Consider the following 17,768-nt stretch of genomic DNA (forward strand, 5'->3'; position numbering starts at 1 on the left):
CGCACGAAGGATGATGCAGAGACCTTGGGGTTTTTCTGCAGGAACAGAATTCCCTGCTGCTAATGAGAATTCCTCGGGCTCAGGGCCAGGGATCGCAGATGGACCCGCGGGAAGGAGGAAGGTGCCCAGGGGCAGACACACGCAAGCAACTGCGGGAGCACGTGCCTGGGCTCGAGTCTCAGCAATGTGCCTACGTGATGCCCCACAGGCAGGCCGACACCCCGGGCTGCTTCGCCGGCCCCGAGGGGACCTGGCAGCAGCAACCACGCCATCCCAGGATTGTGAAGAGGCCGCCAGTTGGTTCTCAGCCCTGCTGCATTCTTGGCCCCAGGGAGTCAGTCCTTCACCGTGTGGTGAGGCTCTGCGGACCCTGGGACCCCCCGTGGACCCGCTCTCACTCCTGCCCCTTCTTCGGGAGCTCAGATCAGAAACTGCCCCAGAGGGCTTGCAGACCTTTCTCTGGTAGGAAAGGCAGGGTGCGGAGGCCACAGCCCTGGTGCCGGAAGCAGGAATTTCGGCTAGGCTGAGAAGAGAGGCTCCGGAGGACCCCTGTGTGGCCAGCCGGCTGGCTCCCTTGCCGCTGCTGTGGGCAGACAGGCCGGGTCACAGCCTGCTGCGAGAGGCACTCTGGAATGGAACGGTCGCAGGGTGCACAGGGCTGCAAGAATTCGGTCTCTGCCGGGCTCCCTCAGCTCTGCCACTCTCGCAGTCCCGAGCAAAGCCCACCACGGACGAACCCGCAGGCAGGCCCCCCAGCTCTCAGCAAAGGAAGCCTTTCACCACCTTCTACCCATCTTGCCCTCTATCACCCTCCCACCCCCCTACCCCCATCCCTCACCCAGATTCCCCACCCTTTCACCCCATCCCTCCCACCCTCTCATCCTCCTATCCTCCCATTCCTCATTCTTCCCATCCCCCCATCCCTCCACCCCCCCTACCCCCATTCCAACCCATTCTCCCATCTTGTGAAGTCAGGTTTGTTTTTCAACCCCAACCTTGCTGCCGGTTTCCAAGGAAAGAACACACCATCAAAACCAGGACCTGAGACCAAATTTTCCACCATCATTCCTCTCTTGAATTTCTAGTAGTGCCGTCTGTATTCCTCTAGGATGCCAGCCTTGCTCATACTCCCCTGTCCCCACTGCTGCCGCCCAGGCTTGACGCCCACCCTCTCCCCTGGCCGTTCCAGGAGGAACCAAGTGGACGCACGAGGCTCTACACACACAGATCTGCTTTCCCATCTGACTTTATTTCACTTTTTTTTTCTATAAAACTCCTCCATAATTTCACAATTTAACAAAAAGTTTAAAATCCAGGACAGAAACAATCCTGTAACTTATTACAAACACGATTCTCCTTTATTCCTTTTATCCAGGAGTTGGTCTCGGGCCGATGAGTGTCCTAGTTCCTAGTGAGACACATTCTTTGTAAAAACCCTTATGGGTAAAAAAGGTATTCGATACCTTTTGCTTTCTGGTGTCGGTTTACATTTTGTTCAGGAGATAGCAAAACACAGGGATTTGCACTGGGGGCAGGGGGCTTAACACTAAACACGCGGCAATCACAAAGTGCCGGCCCCTTCCTATGGAAGCGTCCCCAGAGCCCTTGGAGGCCCAGCTGCCGGGCAGCTAGGGGTGGGGCAGGGGAGCAGCTGGGAATGCTGCGGTCAGGGCCCTGGTTGCCTGGCGCGCCCATCAGGTGATCACGGGGCCAGCAGTGGGGCCTTCTGGCCAGAGGAGGTAACTGAGAAATGGGTTGGTGCGTCCGAAGGCCCCAAGAACAGCAGGAAGGGCCAGACACTGCTGCGACCGAGGGCGAGCCAAATCCTGGCCTTCCTCCAGCTGCTTCCTGGGCACGGCCCGGCTCTGGAGCTGAGCGCTGCCCAGGTCACCATGCGGAGCTTGGGAGGGCCTATGGCCCTTCCCAGGAGATGCTCCCAAAGGGGAAAGACCAGCTCAGGTTCCTGGCTGTGGCCCCCAGCAGCCTCTGTGCACAGAGGGCTGGGCAGCTGCCGCATCGTCCACATCAGGCCAGTTCCTTCTGTCCAATGTCTTAGAGTTTCCAGAGAAGAAAGGTGCCCCACTTTGGAGTATTGTTGGCCTGCCTGGGGAAGGGGACGGTGACGGCACGGAGCCTGCCACACAGGCCTGCCCTCTTCCTAATACCTCAAGGCAGTGGGGTCAGGAGAGAATCAGAGCAGATGGCGAGGAGTCATGGCGGTTCTCGGGCCTCTGAAACGTTCTCGGGCCTTCCCGGCGAGTTCTGGGGATGTCACCAGGGAGGCTGAAGTTTGGGGGAGTCTTGGAGGCAGGGCTCCCCCGGGAGTGTTTAGGGTCTGCCTGACAGACGGAACCACAGGGAAGGGGAGCTTGGCACTCCCCGCATCAGAATTCAGGAACTGGGGGGAGGAGAGACCCTCTGACGGTGGGCTGGGGGGGAGAAGGTGAGCCCACGTCTGGTCCCCACCCCAGTCCTTTTCCCCACATCTCATTCAGAGCAAAGTCGGGGGGGGGCAGGGGGAGCCTTGAGTCGAGGTCTGGGGAGTAGAGGCTGAGCACACAGGGCCTCGGCCCCCAGGAGCCCCACCCAAGGTGGGCTGACGCCAGCAGGGCATCCTGGTCGAGGGGGAGGAGGAGCCAGCTTGGCTCTTGGAGAGTCTCAGGCATGCGAGGAGTTGGGTCTCTGGACTGGCGTGACTCGCAGGGGTGGGAGAGCCGAGCCCAGACCAGAGACACGTGCGCCCAGAAGGGCCTGCGAATGGCTGGGCCCCGGCACGAGGGGCTGGCTCTGAGTCCTGACGCTCCTCAAAAAACTCCACAAACTATCCCGTCTTATTTGGCAAAAGCTCATTTTTTCAAAGTTCGAAGACTCCAACAACAGAAGGGAGGAACAGGATCCTATGGAAGGAGGAAGAGGACGAGCCGTGGGGGGGTGGGGGGGCCGACACGCGTCAGGGCCTGCAGCTGGTGGAGGCCAGGTCAGCTCCGGGAGGCGGCCGCCAGTCTGACCAGGCGCCAAGCGCACGGAGGCCCCTGGGTGCCCGCGGACCCGCTGCCCCATCGTAGTGTTCACTGGCCCCAGGCAGGGCCCTCCACGCCCCGGGAGGACGACACATCCTGGGAACCATGGAGGGGCGACTCCTCCCCTCGCCTGGAGAGGGCCGGTGCTGCTCCAGCTCGGCCTCCAGCCCCACGACCAGACCAGTGGAAACATCTTAACCTAAAAGTCCCGCCTTACTCACCCCCCACCCCCCACGTGCACTGCTGCCACGGACACGCACACCCGGAAGCCGCTCCGGTACCTACGGCGCACACACATGGACACTAGAGAGAACTATACAGACAGGGTCCCAGCACAGTGAGCGCCCGCGGAGGGGCTGCGGCCCTCTGCGCTCCTAGGGCGCGGTGGGGGGGTGTGAACCGTTTGGGAAGGCTGGAGGCAGTGCCCTGGCTGCTCAGAGAGGCCCGGGCAGTGAAACCATGCCACATGCCCCGCCGTGGAGCGAGGCCCCCACTGCCGGCCACGTTCCCTCCCCTTCTGAAGTGAGGCCTGGTGCAGCCTTCAACACCAGCTGCTTTCCAAGGGGGGCCCAGGGGACGGCCCCTGAGTACTGGGGAGCAGCGGCGCTGGCCTGCCCCCCCTCAGCCTCAGGGCTCCCGATAAGGTGGTGGGGAGGGTGGGCCGGGAGCTGACGAGGAAAGTGCAGCTGGCCGTGTGGGCCGAGGACAGGGCGGTCACTAAGGCAGTGCTGCGGGTGGGTAAGTCGAGAGAGAAGAAGGAAGGCGGGGCCCGAATGTGGCCGCCTGGGGCCCCAGCGAAGAGGGCCCGACACCCGGCCCAGGGTCATGTGGCCACGGCCTCCAGGTAGCTCTGCAGCTTACGCACGGTGGTCTCGTCCAGGGAGAAGAGATCGAAGTCGAAGGTGGTGTTGGTGACGTTGAAGTGGCCGGTCTCCTCAATCAGGTTGACGATCTAGAAGGTGGTGGCAAGGTGGCTTCAGGCAACAGGAAGCTGGTCTGGGGTGGCCTCACCCTAGCAGCCTCCAAGGGGGAGGGGGAGGAGGAAGGGGGGAGGAGGAGGAGGGAGAGGAGGAGGGGGGGGAGGGGGAGGAGGAGGAAGAGAAGGGCTCCTCAGGGATGCATGCCCCTGGCCCGGGACTCCTCTGAGAGACCCCTGCTGAGATAACCCCCGCAGGCCAGGAGCTGGGGAGACCCCGCAGGTCTGGTGGGGGCAGGGCAGGTGACGTGGGTACTGGTACCTGTTGCAGCACGTTGCGCTCCCGCAGGGCCATCAGCCTCCGGTGCAGCTCCACCAGCTCATCCGTGTAGGCCTGGGGGTGGCAGACAGGCGCTCAGGGGCGGCCTCAGCCCCTCCCGACTGCTCAGACCCACCCTGCCCTGCCCCTGGGCCCACCCATCTTGGCTCCTGGGAAGAGGAAGGTGGACGCATGCCTGGGCTAGGCTGGGACGAGGCACCGCTGAGGCACCGCTGGGAGGAGCGCATCCAGCTCTGGGGGTCCCCCCCCCCACCTGCCCAGTCCAAGCCCACCACCTTGTCGTAGGTGCCCCTCTTGAGGATCTTCTCGGGCTTGCTGCAGGACTCCGGGCTCCTCCGGCCAGATGCCTGCAGGGCAAACCCGGGTCTGCTCTGAGCGCTGCCTTCCTCCCCTGCCCCTGCCTGCAGGAGGCCCTCCTCACCCCTCCAGGGCCACTGACCCTGACTCCGAAGGCCGCCCATCCTGGGGAGCAAGTATCTCTCTGGGGCCTGGGGAGGACCAAGCCTCCCTCGGCCCCCACGCTCAGCTCAAACCCTTGGAGAACTTCAGCCCAGGACCAGGCCGGGGCCGATCCCTTAGCCCTGCAACCAGGACGTGAGGGCTGAGGCAGGGACCTGACCTCCAAGAGACCCCCTTCTCCTCCTGAGTGGGGGCCCCCAGGGCCGCCCCCCGCTTACCTTGCTGTTGGGTGGGGGTGGTTTCTTGGAGGGAGGGGGCTCTCGGCTGGGCAGGCAGGAGTCGGCGCTGTTGTCACTCTCGCTATCACTGAAGCTCAACCTGAACACAGGACACAGCACCTGTCAGGCCTCCGCCACCCGCTGTGCCAGGGACCCTTGCCTCCTGCCCCGTGGGCCACGCATACACCCCACATTCTTGGTGCCGTGCTCCCCTAGACCCCAGACCAACCTCACTCAGGTTGAGGCAGCTACTGCCAACTGGAGGCAGCTCTGCATTCAAGGCACTGAGCCCCAAGAGCAGCAGGCCAGCACCCCAAGAGGCTTGGCAGGGGCCCCCGGTGCAGGGCTCCCGACTCGGAACACAACCCAGTGGGCGCTCTGCTGATCTCGCTCCCGAGCTCTGGACGGCAGGCTTCCCTCAGGGGCATGGGGCACCCTGTCCCCGGGGACAAGCATTCAGAATCCCCAGCATGCGTGAACCTATGGCCACGTCTCTCTCACTATGTCTCTGCACAAAACGTGCTGGCCCAGTGCCTTCAGCATTCTCCAGTCTCTCGGAGCCCAGGAAGCAGGTGTGGAGGGAGCCCATCCGTGGGCCAGCCACCCACAGCGTCCTTGGGAAGAGTCTGTGTCCAGGACCCCTGGTCCCTGGGGACACTATAGACTTGACCTAGTAAGGAGCAGCCCCCAGCTGTCTGTTCGTCCACCTGCTGCTTCCTCCTTCTGCCTGAGACAGGCCTCCCCACAGAGAACAGGGCAGGAAGCACCGGGACACGCCGGCCAGAACCTCAGCCCCAGGGGCTCTGGCCTTGCCCCCTGTCCCCCAAACCCCTGCAGGGGTCAGGGCTGTCCCGTCCTCAGGGGGTTTCTCCCACGAGCAGCATCTGTCACCAGGGCCCTGCTGTCTTTGGAGCCCAAAAGCTACCCTCTCCCCAACTCCCGCAGCTGCAGGGCAGCAGAGGGGATGGGAGAACAGTAGCACACAGCGGGAGGGCAGCACACAGCATCAGCCCGGCCCAGGCGCGGCCCCGGCGCCCCACGCACCCTTCACTTCCCCTGCATCTGTGGGCCTACAAAGCACATAGGACAAGATGGGGTCCTGGCAGCTCAACCCAAGCAGCCACGGGGACACCGGGGCCCCTTCCCCGGCGCCCCAGGAAGCCCCACATTCCACGTCTGCCCCTGGAAAAGGACAGTAAAGGCACATATGCACATCTGGCCCCCGTGCTCAGGGAGCCCCTCAGGAATGGGAGGCATGTGTGTGAGCGCTCTCGGCTCCCTGCTCCCAGGGCCCATCACAGCCCACACGGAACACTGCCAGCACCACACCGGAAGGGGCAGGAGACACTGCAGTCGCTTCTGCCCTGGGGTAGCCCCGACCCGCCCTGGCCCGCGCCCCCAACTGCCCTCGCCTGGAGCACGCTGGCAAATGCGAAAGCCCGTTTAAAGCCTCTCTCAGCCGCAGCTCTTAGAACGGCGAGGTAACCACCATGACTAACACAGCACCACTGCAAGCACCTGACAGGCTTCCCGGAACCTGGGGGTGCAGAACCAAGGCCTAGCCTATCCTGAAGCGGAGCCGCTGATGCCCCAAAGTCTTGGCCTCACAGGGAAGAGGAGCTCTATCAAGACGGGGCCGCTAGCTCCGCGGTCTGCCCAATCTGCAGGCCCGGCACCGAGGCCGACATCTGCTCTGGGCTAGAGAGTGACAACACACAACCACCCTTGAGGTGAGCTCGCTCCAAGGCTCTGGGGGTACCCAAAGGAGGAGACTCAGCTCACCCTGCTCTGAGAAAAGGACAGACGTCACGTCACCTTCCCCAGGCCAGTGGGCAGCCGCAGCAGCTCCCCATGCTGGGGTGTCTGCAGGGCCCGGGAGAGTTTTCAGTTCGTCCTCACCCTATGCCACCCATGTGGGCGAGGGGGAGGGGGAAGTGGCCCCCCGGCCCCAAAGCAGAGAAATAAGCCCTCCCTCCTCCCCCGCCCCCATATATCCCCTGGACCAGGACTCGTCCTTGGGCTGCCGGGCACTGCCTCACTCCCTTCTCAGGTGGTGACTGCACTTCTCTCCCTGAACAGCCCCTGCCCTTCCTGCCAGCCAGCCAGCTGCCTAAAGAGCCTCAGCGTCATGAAACTTAGAGCACGCAGCCCCCAGGTGCGCCTGGGCTGTTCCACGGACACTCCCATCCTGGCCCTGCCTCCTCAAAGCCCCACAGCCACATCAGAGGCAGGTAGAGCAACCCCGGGGAGCCCCCACGCCCGCCCAGCTCGCCCCCCAACCCCGGCACCTGGAGTCCCTGCCAGCAGTGGTCTTGCCAGAGGCCTCCTCGCCTGATGAAGAGTCGTCCTCGTCGGATTCCTCGGACTGCAGGTCCTCCACCATGGAGCGCAGGGGTCCTGGGGAGGGGGGAGGGAAGGGGAGAAATGGAAGATCAGGGCCCTGCCTGGACCCTACAGGTTCCCCTGCGTGCCCAGGGCCACATGGAGCTTCTTGAAACCATGACCCCGAAACACAGCCATGCAAACCTGCCTCGGAGGTCCCTGTGGCCAGGGTGAGGCCTGCCACCCACCTCTAAGAAATGCCCCCGTGGCCACCCCCTTCCTAAAGGACCCCCTCGCTCCCCTGCCCCCTACCTTCCTGGCCCTGCTCACAGGCCTCTGGCCCCTGGCCCTGTGCACAGGCCTCTGGTCCCTGACCTTGCTCGCAGGCCTCTGGCCCCTGGCCCTGTTCGCAGGCCTCTGGCCCCTGGCCTTCAGCAGGGCTGCAGGGCCCCTCCATCGCCCAGGCCGATGGGGCAGCCCTCCTCTGCTCTGGGTGCAGGGAGCACAGCCTCTGCCTGGAGCCACGGAAAGCAGGCCCTGGCCAGGGAGGACGAGGCAGCCAGACCTGGGGGGCTACAGAACCCTCCCAGGCAGCCTGCGCCCCTATTCCGGCCTGCCCAGCCCCTCAGCAACCCCCTCCGCTGCTCTGGGCCAACCGTCCTCTCCTCTCTCCAGAGGCTCACAGTTCCAGTCCCCTACAGACGGCATCTTGGTTTATATTCCTGTTACCAAGGCAACAGAGGGACACAAAGCCCTCAATTACCTTGGTCACATGATCCTGCTTGGGCAGGTTCCCCCTCCCTTCCCCGTAGATAAGAACCCTTGGAGAGAGTGTGGGCTTTGAGCATCCCATCCCCCATTCCCCTCAGCGACTGCTGTCTGAATTCCAGGCCAGACCCTCCCCCCACTTCCAACCCCCCCACGCCCCCCCACATGCTCCAGTCCCCAGCTCTCCCCAACCCTTGAAAAAAGATTCTAGGCTGTGGGGGCAGGAGAATCTTGGCCCAATCCACCAGAAGAAACGCTTCCGGTTTGAGGGTGGGCCCCCTGCTCCCTCTCACATCAGCACCCTGCAGGCCGGGGCCCCCAGGCCCACTCTGCACCTGAAGAAGGCCCTCCCTGCTCTGGGGCAGCCAAGGGGGCCTTCTGCCATCTCCCCCTCCAGCCTCTCCAGAAGAAATGCAAGGAAAAGACAGAAATGCAGATTGCTGGGGTCTGAGCCTGAGTGTCAGCCAAACATACAGCAAGAGCAGAGCATTTCCTGCCCCTTCCCACCAGAGCTATGCTGGGGTGGCGGGGAGGATGGGTGTGGGGCTCGGTAGGGAAGGGCATGGGGGTGGGGTGAGGATGGGGGTGAAGATTAGGGCAGGGGTGAGGTGAGGTGGGGTGAGGGGCAGGCAGAGGAAACAAGCCTCTATCTGCCGGGGGCGGGGGCGCTGGCAAGGAGGGTGTCTGCTCCACGGTTGGGTCCAAATGAGAAAGGGGCCCCTCTCCAGAGGCCCACAAGCACAGACAGACAAACCTGAGGGCCCAGGAGACCGACACCAAAGACAGAAAGAGCACGAGAAAGAACAGCACTTCTCACACCCAGCTGGTGTTCGGGTGACTCCCTGAGCCTCCACAAACCTGTGGCTGCGATCTCTGGGGGCCTGGTCTGGGAATGTCCAGGGCCAGGCTCCCCCACTCTCCCTGTCCTCCAGGACCCTCCCCATCCCCCGGCCCAGGGAAGTCGTCCATGACCTTTCACAGCAGGGGCAGCTGCGCTCACACTCGCGGTGTGCGCATGCCCAGGCAGGGAGCGAGCCCCCCTGCAAGTCAATCACATGGAGAAGACCGTCGCGATGCCCACTGGCTGGAGCCCAGACCCCCGTGCCTCGCTGGCTCCAGGTGGCCAGGGGCTGCCCTACACAAGAGCACTCCCCAGCGCTGCGACCCTGTCCCCCGCGCCCGCTTCGCACCACGCACCTTGACTGTGGTTCTGGGAAGGCTCGAAGTCCGAATCCGAACTGGAGTCGGAGCTGGAGCTGGAGTTGGATGGGCTCGACTGGGCAGACTTCAGCCCAGGGCAATGAGGACGGGCAGGGCGGGAGGAGAGAAAACAAGAAACTCTTTCAGTCCAGAGGGAAGGAGCAGGCAATACATGCCCTCTGGCCACAGGAATACCCGGTCAGTCTCTGCCCAGTTCCTGATTCAAAGGGTCACCCAGGTACCAGACCCCAGAACCCCTGGCCTAAGGCTCACAGAAGCTCTGGGTCCCCCTCGGTCCCAGGACACCAGTTTGCACTCAAAATGCAACGAAGGGACTTGAAATTCCTCGCAGTTCCAGGACAAGCTGCAGACCACATGTCCAGTCCGTCCATCCTCCTGGGCAGGAGGACAGGGAACGAGTCAAGCTCTTAATGCCGGGCAAGGGGGCTGCTCATCTGTTAGTGGGCCCTGCCCTCCTCTGGTGACAGCATGCGCTGACTGGTGTGGGCAGTGGTGCTGCAGGGAACAGCTGAAGGGTCTGGGCAGGAAAGGTAGGTGCAGAGACCCAGCTTCTCGTCCTGCCCCTTGTTTCTTCACAGCCCATCCCAAGGCTGAGGGATGACCCGACGCTGTCTTCCTGTCATGTGCTATCACCCACCAGGTACCTGAGGTTAGGATAAGCATGTGTGCACATGACAGGCAGGTGAGGACACGGCAGACTGGAGCCTGGCCCATCATTAGACAGCCAGTCACAGCCCCTCCTCCTTCCTCTTCCTGCAGCCAGCCACCCCAAACTCAGCCACCAGGGGGCAGTAAAAATCAAAATAGGACAACAAACTATAGAAGGGGGGGTGGTAAGATACCTGGGGGTTGCACCTGCCGTGGGGGACACATGACCGTGGCAGGGTCCTCTGGAAGAACAGAGCTGGCATCTGTTCCTGGGCTCTCAGTGTCTGCCAACAAGCTTCTCCAAGGGGCAGCACAGTAAGCCATGGGCCAGGGGCACGGGCTCCAAAGGGCAGAAGGGCAGAGCGGGCAGCTCAGAAGGTCTACCTTGGCCCAGAGTGCCCCCAATGTGCAGGGGATCCAGCAAGTCTGTCCTCGGGACAGGGCCTGTCCAGCCCTCTCTCGCCTCAGGGGACCCTCCAAAGGGACCGACAGCTTCAGCACCTGGGACCAGGCACCCCCGCCCCACCGTCACAAGGAGGGAGGGGGCCGGGAGATAGACAGACACACCACAGGGTCTGCTCAGTCCTGGCAGGTGCCACATGAAAGAAGACCCCAGGAAAAGAGCCCCTGACCTGCTGGTGGACAGGACAGCCCCTCTGGATGGTCTGTGGACCACCGGCAGCCCCCAGCCAATGGAAGGGGCCCTGAGAAGGCCCAAGTCCTTGCTCACTCCATAGACCCACAGAGTGATCCATTTTTCACCTGAGGAGTTAAAGAATTTTCTTCTCTACGGGTTACCACAGCCTACCGGAACCCACTTCAGGCCTTCCCCATGTACGAACCCCGGCTGGCACCCCCTACTCACCCACCTTCTCACTGGCCAGTGATGTTCCCTGGGGAGCCCTCACTGGGAGACCCCACCTAGACTGCCAGCAAACCCCGACCACTGAAGAGGTGCCACACAGACCAGCGTGACCCACAACCCCAACGACGGGCCTAGACCCACGTGGCACCTGCAGCACGCAGATCCCGGAGCTCTTACTCTGGCGCGGGGGTGCCGGGTGCCGACCCTGGCTTTCTCACCAGTACCTCCGGTTTTAAGCCTGTTTCCCTACTTATAAAAGAGTGACTTCGCTGGCCTGTGCTAAATGTGTGTCTGTACCAGATGCTGGCTCACCGAGGTTGAGGCCAACAGTGCCACTGACCTCTGGGGGCACAGAATTCAGACAGGACTGGGCCAGGGGCACGGGCGGCAGGGGCCGAGCACAAGACCAGAGATGGCAGCAGCGCCTGGTCGGGAGACAGGACAGCAGACTCTGGGTGTGGGGAGCGCCCCCCACCGGGACCACCCTGAGCCCTGTGTCACGACAGGTGAGCACTGGCTCCTTGTCCCTGCCAAGCAGCAAGACGCACTTCTCAAGGGGACTTGTCCCTCTTCCTTCCATGCCAATCCAAAGGGAGGGGGAAGGGAACCCAGAAATGGCTTCAGCCAAAAGAGCCTGGAGGAGATGTGGGTCAGGAAGTGCACGGGAGCTCGCCGGAAGTGCTGCCAGAGTGTCCCGGCGCTCAGGCCACATGGAGTGTCCAGGAGGAGGGCAGAGGGCCGCCTGGGCCGTGACTGGATGGGAGCCACTGGTTCAGGAGTCCCGGGGCCAAAGACTACAGAACAGCCACCGGAGGAGCTGGGGAGCTCGGCCCAGGGACTCAGACAAGGAGCTGCCCGGCCTCCTCTGAGGGCTAAGGGGAGAGGCGACTCAGGGTCCACACACAGAGCTTTCGGATGCAGGTGCCTCACGTGGCCTCCAGGGTCAATGGCTGGGGAGGCCTGTGTGTGGAAGGCTATCCCGCCTCCTCCACCACAGACATCTGCACCTCACGGAGGTCCCAGGGTTGGCAAATGTTCACAAGTCACCATCCGGCACCCTGCGGGTGGTTTGGTCTCACACATGCATGGACCTCGAGTGGCTAAGCCTTGTCGTTCAGAGGTCTCTCGGGACACAGGACGTGCTTCTTTAGCCTGGAGAAAGCCCCAGGTTTCCTTGAGCAACTCCAGGCTCAGGACAGTGTCCAAGGCCATAGACACCGGACGTCCAGCCAGTCCCCATGGGGAGGAGCTGTCCCACATAGCCTGCCAGGCTAGCGGGGGGGGGGGGGAGGCACCTGTGGCAGGGCACCATGTGCAGCTCAGGGGCGGCCCCGGGGGGGGGCTCCAGAGGAGGGGGCTCCACCTCTCTCCCGTGCAGCTCCGCCAGTCCTGCTCACGGAAAGCACCTGAGGTGAGAAGGAGGAAAGGGCTCCGGCCCAGAGCTGCGGGTGCTGAGCAGATGGAGGAGACGGAAGCCAGAACAGATGCTATCAGCACCCAAAGAACCTCCAGCCACCGGGCTAGCTCCTGATACGCCCCGGGACTGTGAGGCGGCTTCCACAGAGCAGGACCCATCCTGGGCCCTCCAAGTTCACTGGCAGATGGCGTCTCCCGGCCGTGAGGAGTGCAGGGCACACGGCACTGACAGCTCTGTGTGTGTCCCTAAGCCAGTGGGGCGCATGGTTACCCACGGGCCAAACTGTCACCCCGAGCCAATACCGTCGCCTCCAACAGTCTGCCCCTGGAAGCCACACACTCGAGACGCTGGTGCTGCTGACACAATCACCTGTGGCTTGGTCTCTGGGAGCCACTCTCCAAGTCTCAGCAGAGCTTTGAGCAGCAACACTGGAGGCAGGGCTTCTGCCTCCCAGAGTGAATGAGGATTTGGAAACACAAAAAAAGGCACTGACGGCTGGGACTGGTGACACGGGGGGGCGGGTCACTCGGCGACCCATCTGGCCACGCACCTGTCCTCTGACTCCTGGATGTCACACAGTACTCAGAGATGGGGCTGCCACCTGCGGCCCCAGGAAGGTCTGGCTCCCCAGGCAGCAACCTGGCCACTGGCTGCTCTGGGGCTCTGCCGTCTCTAAGAGCAGCCTTCAGAACTGCCTGGAAAAGCTGCTGTGGCAGGAGCCCCAGTGTGTGCGCACAGAAGCAGGTGGTGGGAGGGGTGGGGAGCCCCCAGGCCAGAAGAGCGATGAAGACACTCGGGGTTGCCCCACTAGCGGAGGGAGCGAGTCCCCTGATGAAATGGCCCTGTGGTGGCCAGGGAAGGGGCAGCGGTGACACACGATCTGCCACCAAGAACCTGGCCCATGCAGGGGCTGCCCAAGGAAAAGAACTCTGAGCCGAGTACCAAACAATCAGACTCTAACAAAACCATTTTTCCCTAACCACGGTCTCCAGAGTCTCCTGACAGAAGGGGAAACTGAGGTGTAGAGGTTTGCCCAAAGCTACAAAGAGCAAGTGGGGACCTCGGATCCCAGCCTCCTCATCTAACCTCCGGGCCGACAAGGTTTCAGGCAGCTCAGAGCCAGGAGAGAGAGGACGAGGGTGGGGGTTGGGGGGGGGGAAGGCGGGGGAAGGAGCCGCCTCACCTCTGTCTTGAAGGAGGCCTCGTCCTCCGAGTTGGACTCCTCCACCTCCGGGGGCTTTTTGATCTCCCTGGGCTCACTCTCAGCCTTGACCTTCTCCCCTTTGGCGCTGCCCTTGTCCTTGACTGGCTTTTTGTCCGAGAAGGAGGAAGACGAGGTACGGGGCGAGGTGCTGGGGGCACTCCTGGACCCCTTAGAGCTGCTCTTCTTCTGCTTTTTGGCGCTGGGCTTGGGTGAGTCAGCGGCGGCCGGCCGCTTGCTGGAAGACTTGGGTGGGGGTGGGGGCGGGGGCCCCCCCTTGGGGGACATGCTCTCCAGTTTGGTCTCCTTCAGAGCCATCTTGGGCTCCTTGAATGCGGCCTTGGCCGGTGGGGCCTTCTCTTCCTTGGGCGGCCGGCCTTCGCCTAGCTTCCGCGTGGCGTCCTTGGCACTCCTGGCCTGCTCGCGCTCTGGCTCCTTGGACGGGGCCTTGCCCTCGGAGTCCTTACGCGGCCGCTCCCGGTGCTCCTTGGCCGTCTTGTGGGTCTTACAGGCCTTGCTGCTCTCCCTGCTGGCGTCCTGAAATGCCGGGGCAGGAGGGGGAGAGACACGGTCAAATGGCATCTCGGGGTCGCCCTGCTCCACCTCCCCCGACCCCTACAAAGTATAATCCACCTGATTCAGACTCAGCTAGAGAAAATCTTCCATAAAGCGAAAAAGTAAGGCAGCAGGTGAGAGTTTTAAATGGAGCTGTCCCTTTAAACTACTAGGAAGTGTCAGCAGGTCCCGGGCGACTGCAGGCTAAGATTCCCCTCTGAATTGAACTGACATTCCCTGAGGGATTCAAGAAGAGTACACGGTGAGTCAGATACGAGACAGGCAAGCCACATCTACCCACTCCCGTCCAACACCTCGCAGCTTCCCGGTGGCCCAGGGGAGTGGAGGCTGCGTGTGGTATTGGGGGGGTTGGGGGGGCACTAGCAGGCAGGCCCCCCCCCTTCTGTCCCCACACAGAGCCTGCGTGCCTCCTGCCTGGTCACCCCCACCCCAGCCCCAGTGCATGCCCAGCAGAGCTGTTCTTTGATTCCCACGGTCAGCCTTTACTGAGCACCTGCTGGGTTCTCAGGCACTGTGCAGAACAGCTCCTAGACCTCTCGGAATCAAAGCCACCTGGGCAGTGTTCCTAAAACACCTAACGACTCTTGGGTCTCCACCTTGGAAATTCAGACGGTTGAGGGTGGAGCCCATACTCTAGCATCGGTCTGCCAGGTCACGGAGCTCCCGCTGGGGACAGAGGCAGAGAGGGGCCCTGAGCCAGGCTGCTGAGAAGGCTGGGCTGGGGGCTCCAACCCTGCAAGCCTGGGCTTCCTCCGAACAAGGGCAGGACCACCTACCTCACTGGGCAATGGTGCAGGGCCCGGCAGGCAGCAAGCGCTCAACCAAGAGGGGGCTGTGGCCACTGCCACCCCCCCCAAAGCAGCTGGTGCAGTCTGCAGGCAGGAGCCCCATGTGACACCTCGTTCGGGCTTCCTTCCTATCAACACCCCACCATTGCCCTGTACATCCGGGCATGCCAGACAGGTGCCTGCTGGGGTCAGCTGCTGAGGGCTCTGCCCCTACTCAGTTGGCCAGGTGCACAGCTGGGCCCAGAGGCTCTCCAGAGCAAAGCACACCAGGAAACCAAAAGAGCCAGACCAGAGGGTGACCCGTACCATGCAGGCAGCCACATTGCACCGGTTTACCCCAAGTGCCAAGGGTACAGGCTGGAGCACGTAGGAGAGAGCAGGCACGCCAGGATAACCCCCAGCAGCAAGCCCCTGCTGCTCTCTCAGCCCACACGGGACCCTCCCAGCAAAGAGCCACAGGGACAGACGGCGCAGCCTCGACCACCTCTGATCCACTTGGGTCGCCGTCTTCTTGCAAATCGATAACCCACGTCAGTGCCAAAGGTTCGGGGACAGCCCCACGTGGCCGTGGGTTGCTGCCGCCTCCCTGGAGAAACACCGCCTGGGGCGCCTGGCCCCAGCTCTGACATCACCAGGGCAGGGGGAAGGGATGCTTATGCCACGAGCCTCCAGCGGCCCGTCCAATGGGGCAGCCCCCTTGGAGATGGCTTGCAGAATGGGGCTCTATTCCCCAGCAAGCTGCTCTCCCAAGGAGGGAGGCAAGAAGCAAACTCCACATGCGATTCCGGCCTCTTCTTGCAGTGCCCATGTGCCTGCTTGGGCTGCAGTAACTGGTCCGAGCTCCGAGAGGCGAGGCAAAGCACACCCAACAGGCTTGTTGGCCAGTGCCTCCAATGTAGTTCCCATCACCCCACCCCCGAGCCCTGGGGTCAACCCCGCCTCCGCTGCCGCCCAGGGCCTGCACAATTAGCAGCAGCCTTTGGAGCAGCGGGTCTTCACCAGGGGTTCTGCACAGGGACCCCAGACCATGGGCCCTCTGGAATCACACACTAACTTGAGCATAACATAGATATTCCCAGGGGTAAGGACTCACCACAGTCATATTCTCAAAGCTGTTAATGACCCAAAAATGGCTAAGAACCAAGTTTTAGAGAAAGGTCAACCAGGCCAAGTGGCTGACATCAGACAGAGAAGCAGGTGCCCCTGAAGCTACACGTGTGCAGTCCAGGGGAGCTGACGGGCAGGGGCCAAAGGGAACCACCCTTAATGGAGTGGGAGTCTCCAGGGGGTCCCCCGTCCCTCTCCCAAGAGGCTCCGATTCCTGCCTGCCACGGTGCCCTCTAGGGACAGAACCGTCAGGGAATGATCCACTGAGGGCTGCGACAGCCAGACTCTCCAGCAGTCCGCAGGCCAGTGGGCAAGGCCCCGCGAGAACCCACCCCTTCCCTCCCAGCCCCCTCTGCCCGGAGTATGTGGCCTGGCCAATCAGACCTTTGGGCTCCAGGATGCAGAGAACCAATCTGGGGGAGAACAGCCAGTGCCCAAAGGAAGGTCCTCAGCTGGAGAAAGAGGCGGGTGCACAGGCTGTGCCGTCCGAGGAGAGCAGAGTGAGACTGCTGGCTCACAAGCAGAACGGTTTCTTGGAGCACTATCAGCAGAGAAGAGCCTGCCTTTCACTGCCCGAGAAACCTGTGCGGGCGCCTCTTCAGTTACGCTGCCTGGGGGGCTAGAGAAAGAGCCTGGGGCAGGGAGGAGGGGAGAGAGAACCCTGCCCACCTTGGCAGATCCACCCTTCTGGCCTGGGGGCTCCTGGGGATCTCAAAGACACTGGCGAGCGATGCCACGAGCAGCCCCAGCAGAGGCAGCCCTGCCAGCCACTGTGACGTCCTGACCACCCAGGAGAGCATTTCTTCGCGGGGTGTGGGTGGCTTGCAAGTGACACATACAGAAGAAACGTCAGTTCCTACTCTTCTATTCTGCACAGTCCCAAATAACTCCGGCTGGCTGAGAGAAAAGGCACCAAGATCTCCAGCAAGAATTTTTCTTCCTTTTACCCTCCACGCGGTTCAGGGAAGGACAGGCCCAGGAGGCCGGCATGGGGAAGACCCCCAGAGCTGCACTCCATACCACACACATCTGGAGAGCTTAAGTCAGACAAATCTGGGAATGTCAGAACCCCCTGGCCTCGTGGAAAGTGCCAGAAAGACCCTGCCTGGGTGATGCGGCTCTCCTCCAGTGCTGCTGATAAGGAAAGCTGTAAGACAGCCTGAGAGCTCAACCCGTCCTACCTGGGGTGCTCCAAGCCCACAACACCCACCAAGTGAATGAAGCAAGAGAAATGCAAAGATGAGAAGTAGATGAACTTGTGGGGTCAGTAGCAGGAGGATAAGCAGGTGCCCTGAGCACCAGATGAGCTTGACCTCAGGGACACAGAGCCATGTAGGCAGCTTCAGGGGAACAGGACGCATGCTCATGAGTTTATATGTATATCAGGACACTATCCGAAGGGCTCCAGAGCCACTGCTTAACAGTTCAGAGAGAGGTCGCAAGAAGGCAGAATGCTGCCTGTCCAACAGGACTCAGACAAGATGACAAAAGCGTGTCTTCTTGGGGGAAATGAGCCTTCTCACCACATCGTCCCACCTGGCCCTTCCCCCAAATAAGCATTCTATGCTGAGAGCTGCTCCCAAAGAAAGAGGCCAAGCCTGGAACAGCCCAGGGAGGAGGCGCCCAGTCCTGGCAGATGGGGCATCCTGGCCACGCTCAGGCGGCCTGGGAGTCGGGCAGCCGTGGCCGTGGGTGGAAACACTCTGTCCATGGCCCCCAACCACGCGAGACTCTCAGGGTCCTGTCTGAGGGGTCCTAAGGCCCACTGACACAGTGGGAGCAGCGAGGATGGGGTAGGCTCTCTGTCCTTAAGAGGAAGAGGGCGAAGAGCCTGCAATCACACGGCTATCCGTGCAATCCAGCAGGGGCCATCCCTCCTAAGTGTCAGGGAGCTGCCAGGTA

The 17,768-nt window shown here is 62.3% G+C and overlaps 1 protein-coding gene across 3 annotated transcripts in view; it reads right to left on the reverse strand.

The window, feature by feature from the left end:
* Positions 1-1,228: 1,228 nt before the first annotated feature.
* Positions 1,229-17,768, reverse strand: part of MLLT1 (MLLT1 super elongation complex subunit) — a 65,241-nt gene continuing 48,701 nt past the window's right edge. For all 3 annotated transcript variants that reach the window (XM_026481190.4, XM_026481189.4, XM_044377851.3), the window contains 7 exons: positions 13,378-13,932; positions 9,241-9,328; positions 7,242-7,350; positions 4,954-5,053; positions 4,552-4,623; positions 4,259-4,330; positions 1,229-3,972 (listed from right to left, as the gene is read on the reverse strand). In XM_026481190.4, the coding sequence (XP_026336975.1) occupies positions 3,844-3,972; positions 4,259-4,330; positions 4,552-4,623; positions 4,954-5,053; positions 7,242-7,350; positions 9,241-9,328; positions 13,378-13,932 (1,125 nt within the window). In that variant the 3' untranslated portion in view covers positions 1,229-3,843. The remainder of the gene's footprint in view (positions 3,973-4,258; positions 4,331-4,551; positions 4,624-4,953; positions 5,054-7,241; positions 7,351-9,240; positions 9,329-13,377; positions 13,933-17,768) is intronic.

This window comes from Ursus arctos, unplaced genomic scaffold (genome assembly GCF_023065955.2).
Source record: "Ursus arctos isolate Adak ecotype North America unplaced genomic scaffold, UrsArc2.0 scaffold_14, whole genome shotgun sequence".
NCBI classification, from domain to species: Eukaryota; Metazoa; Chordata; class Mammalia; order Carnivora; family Ursidae; genus Ursus; species Ursus arctos.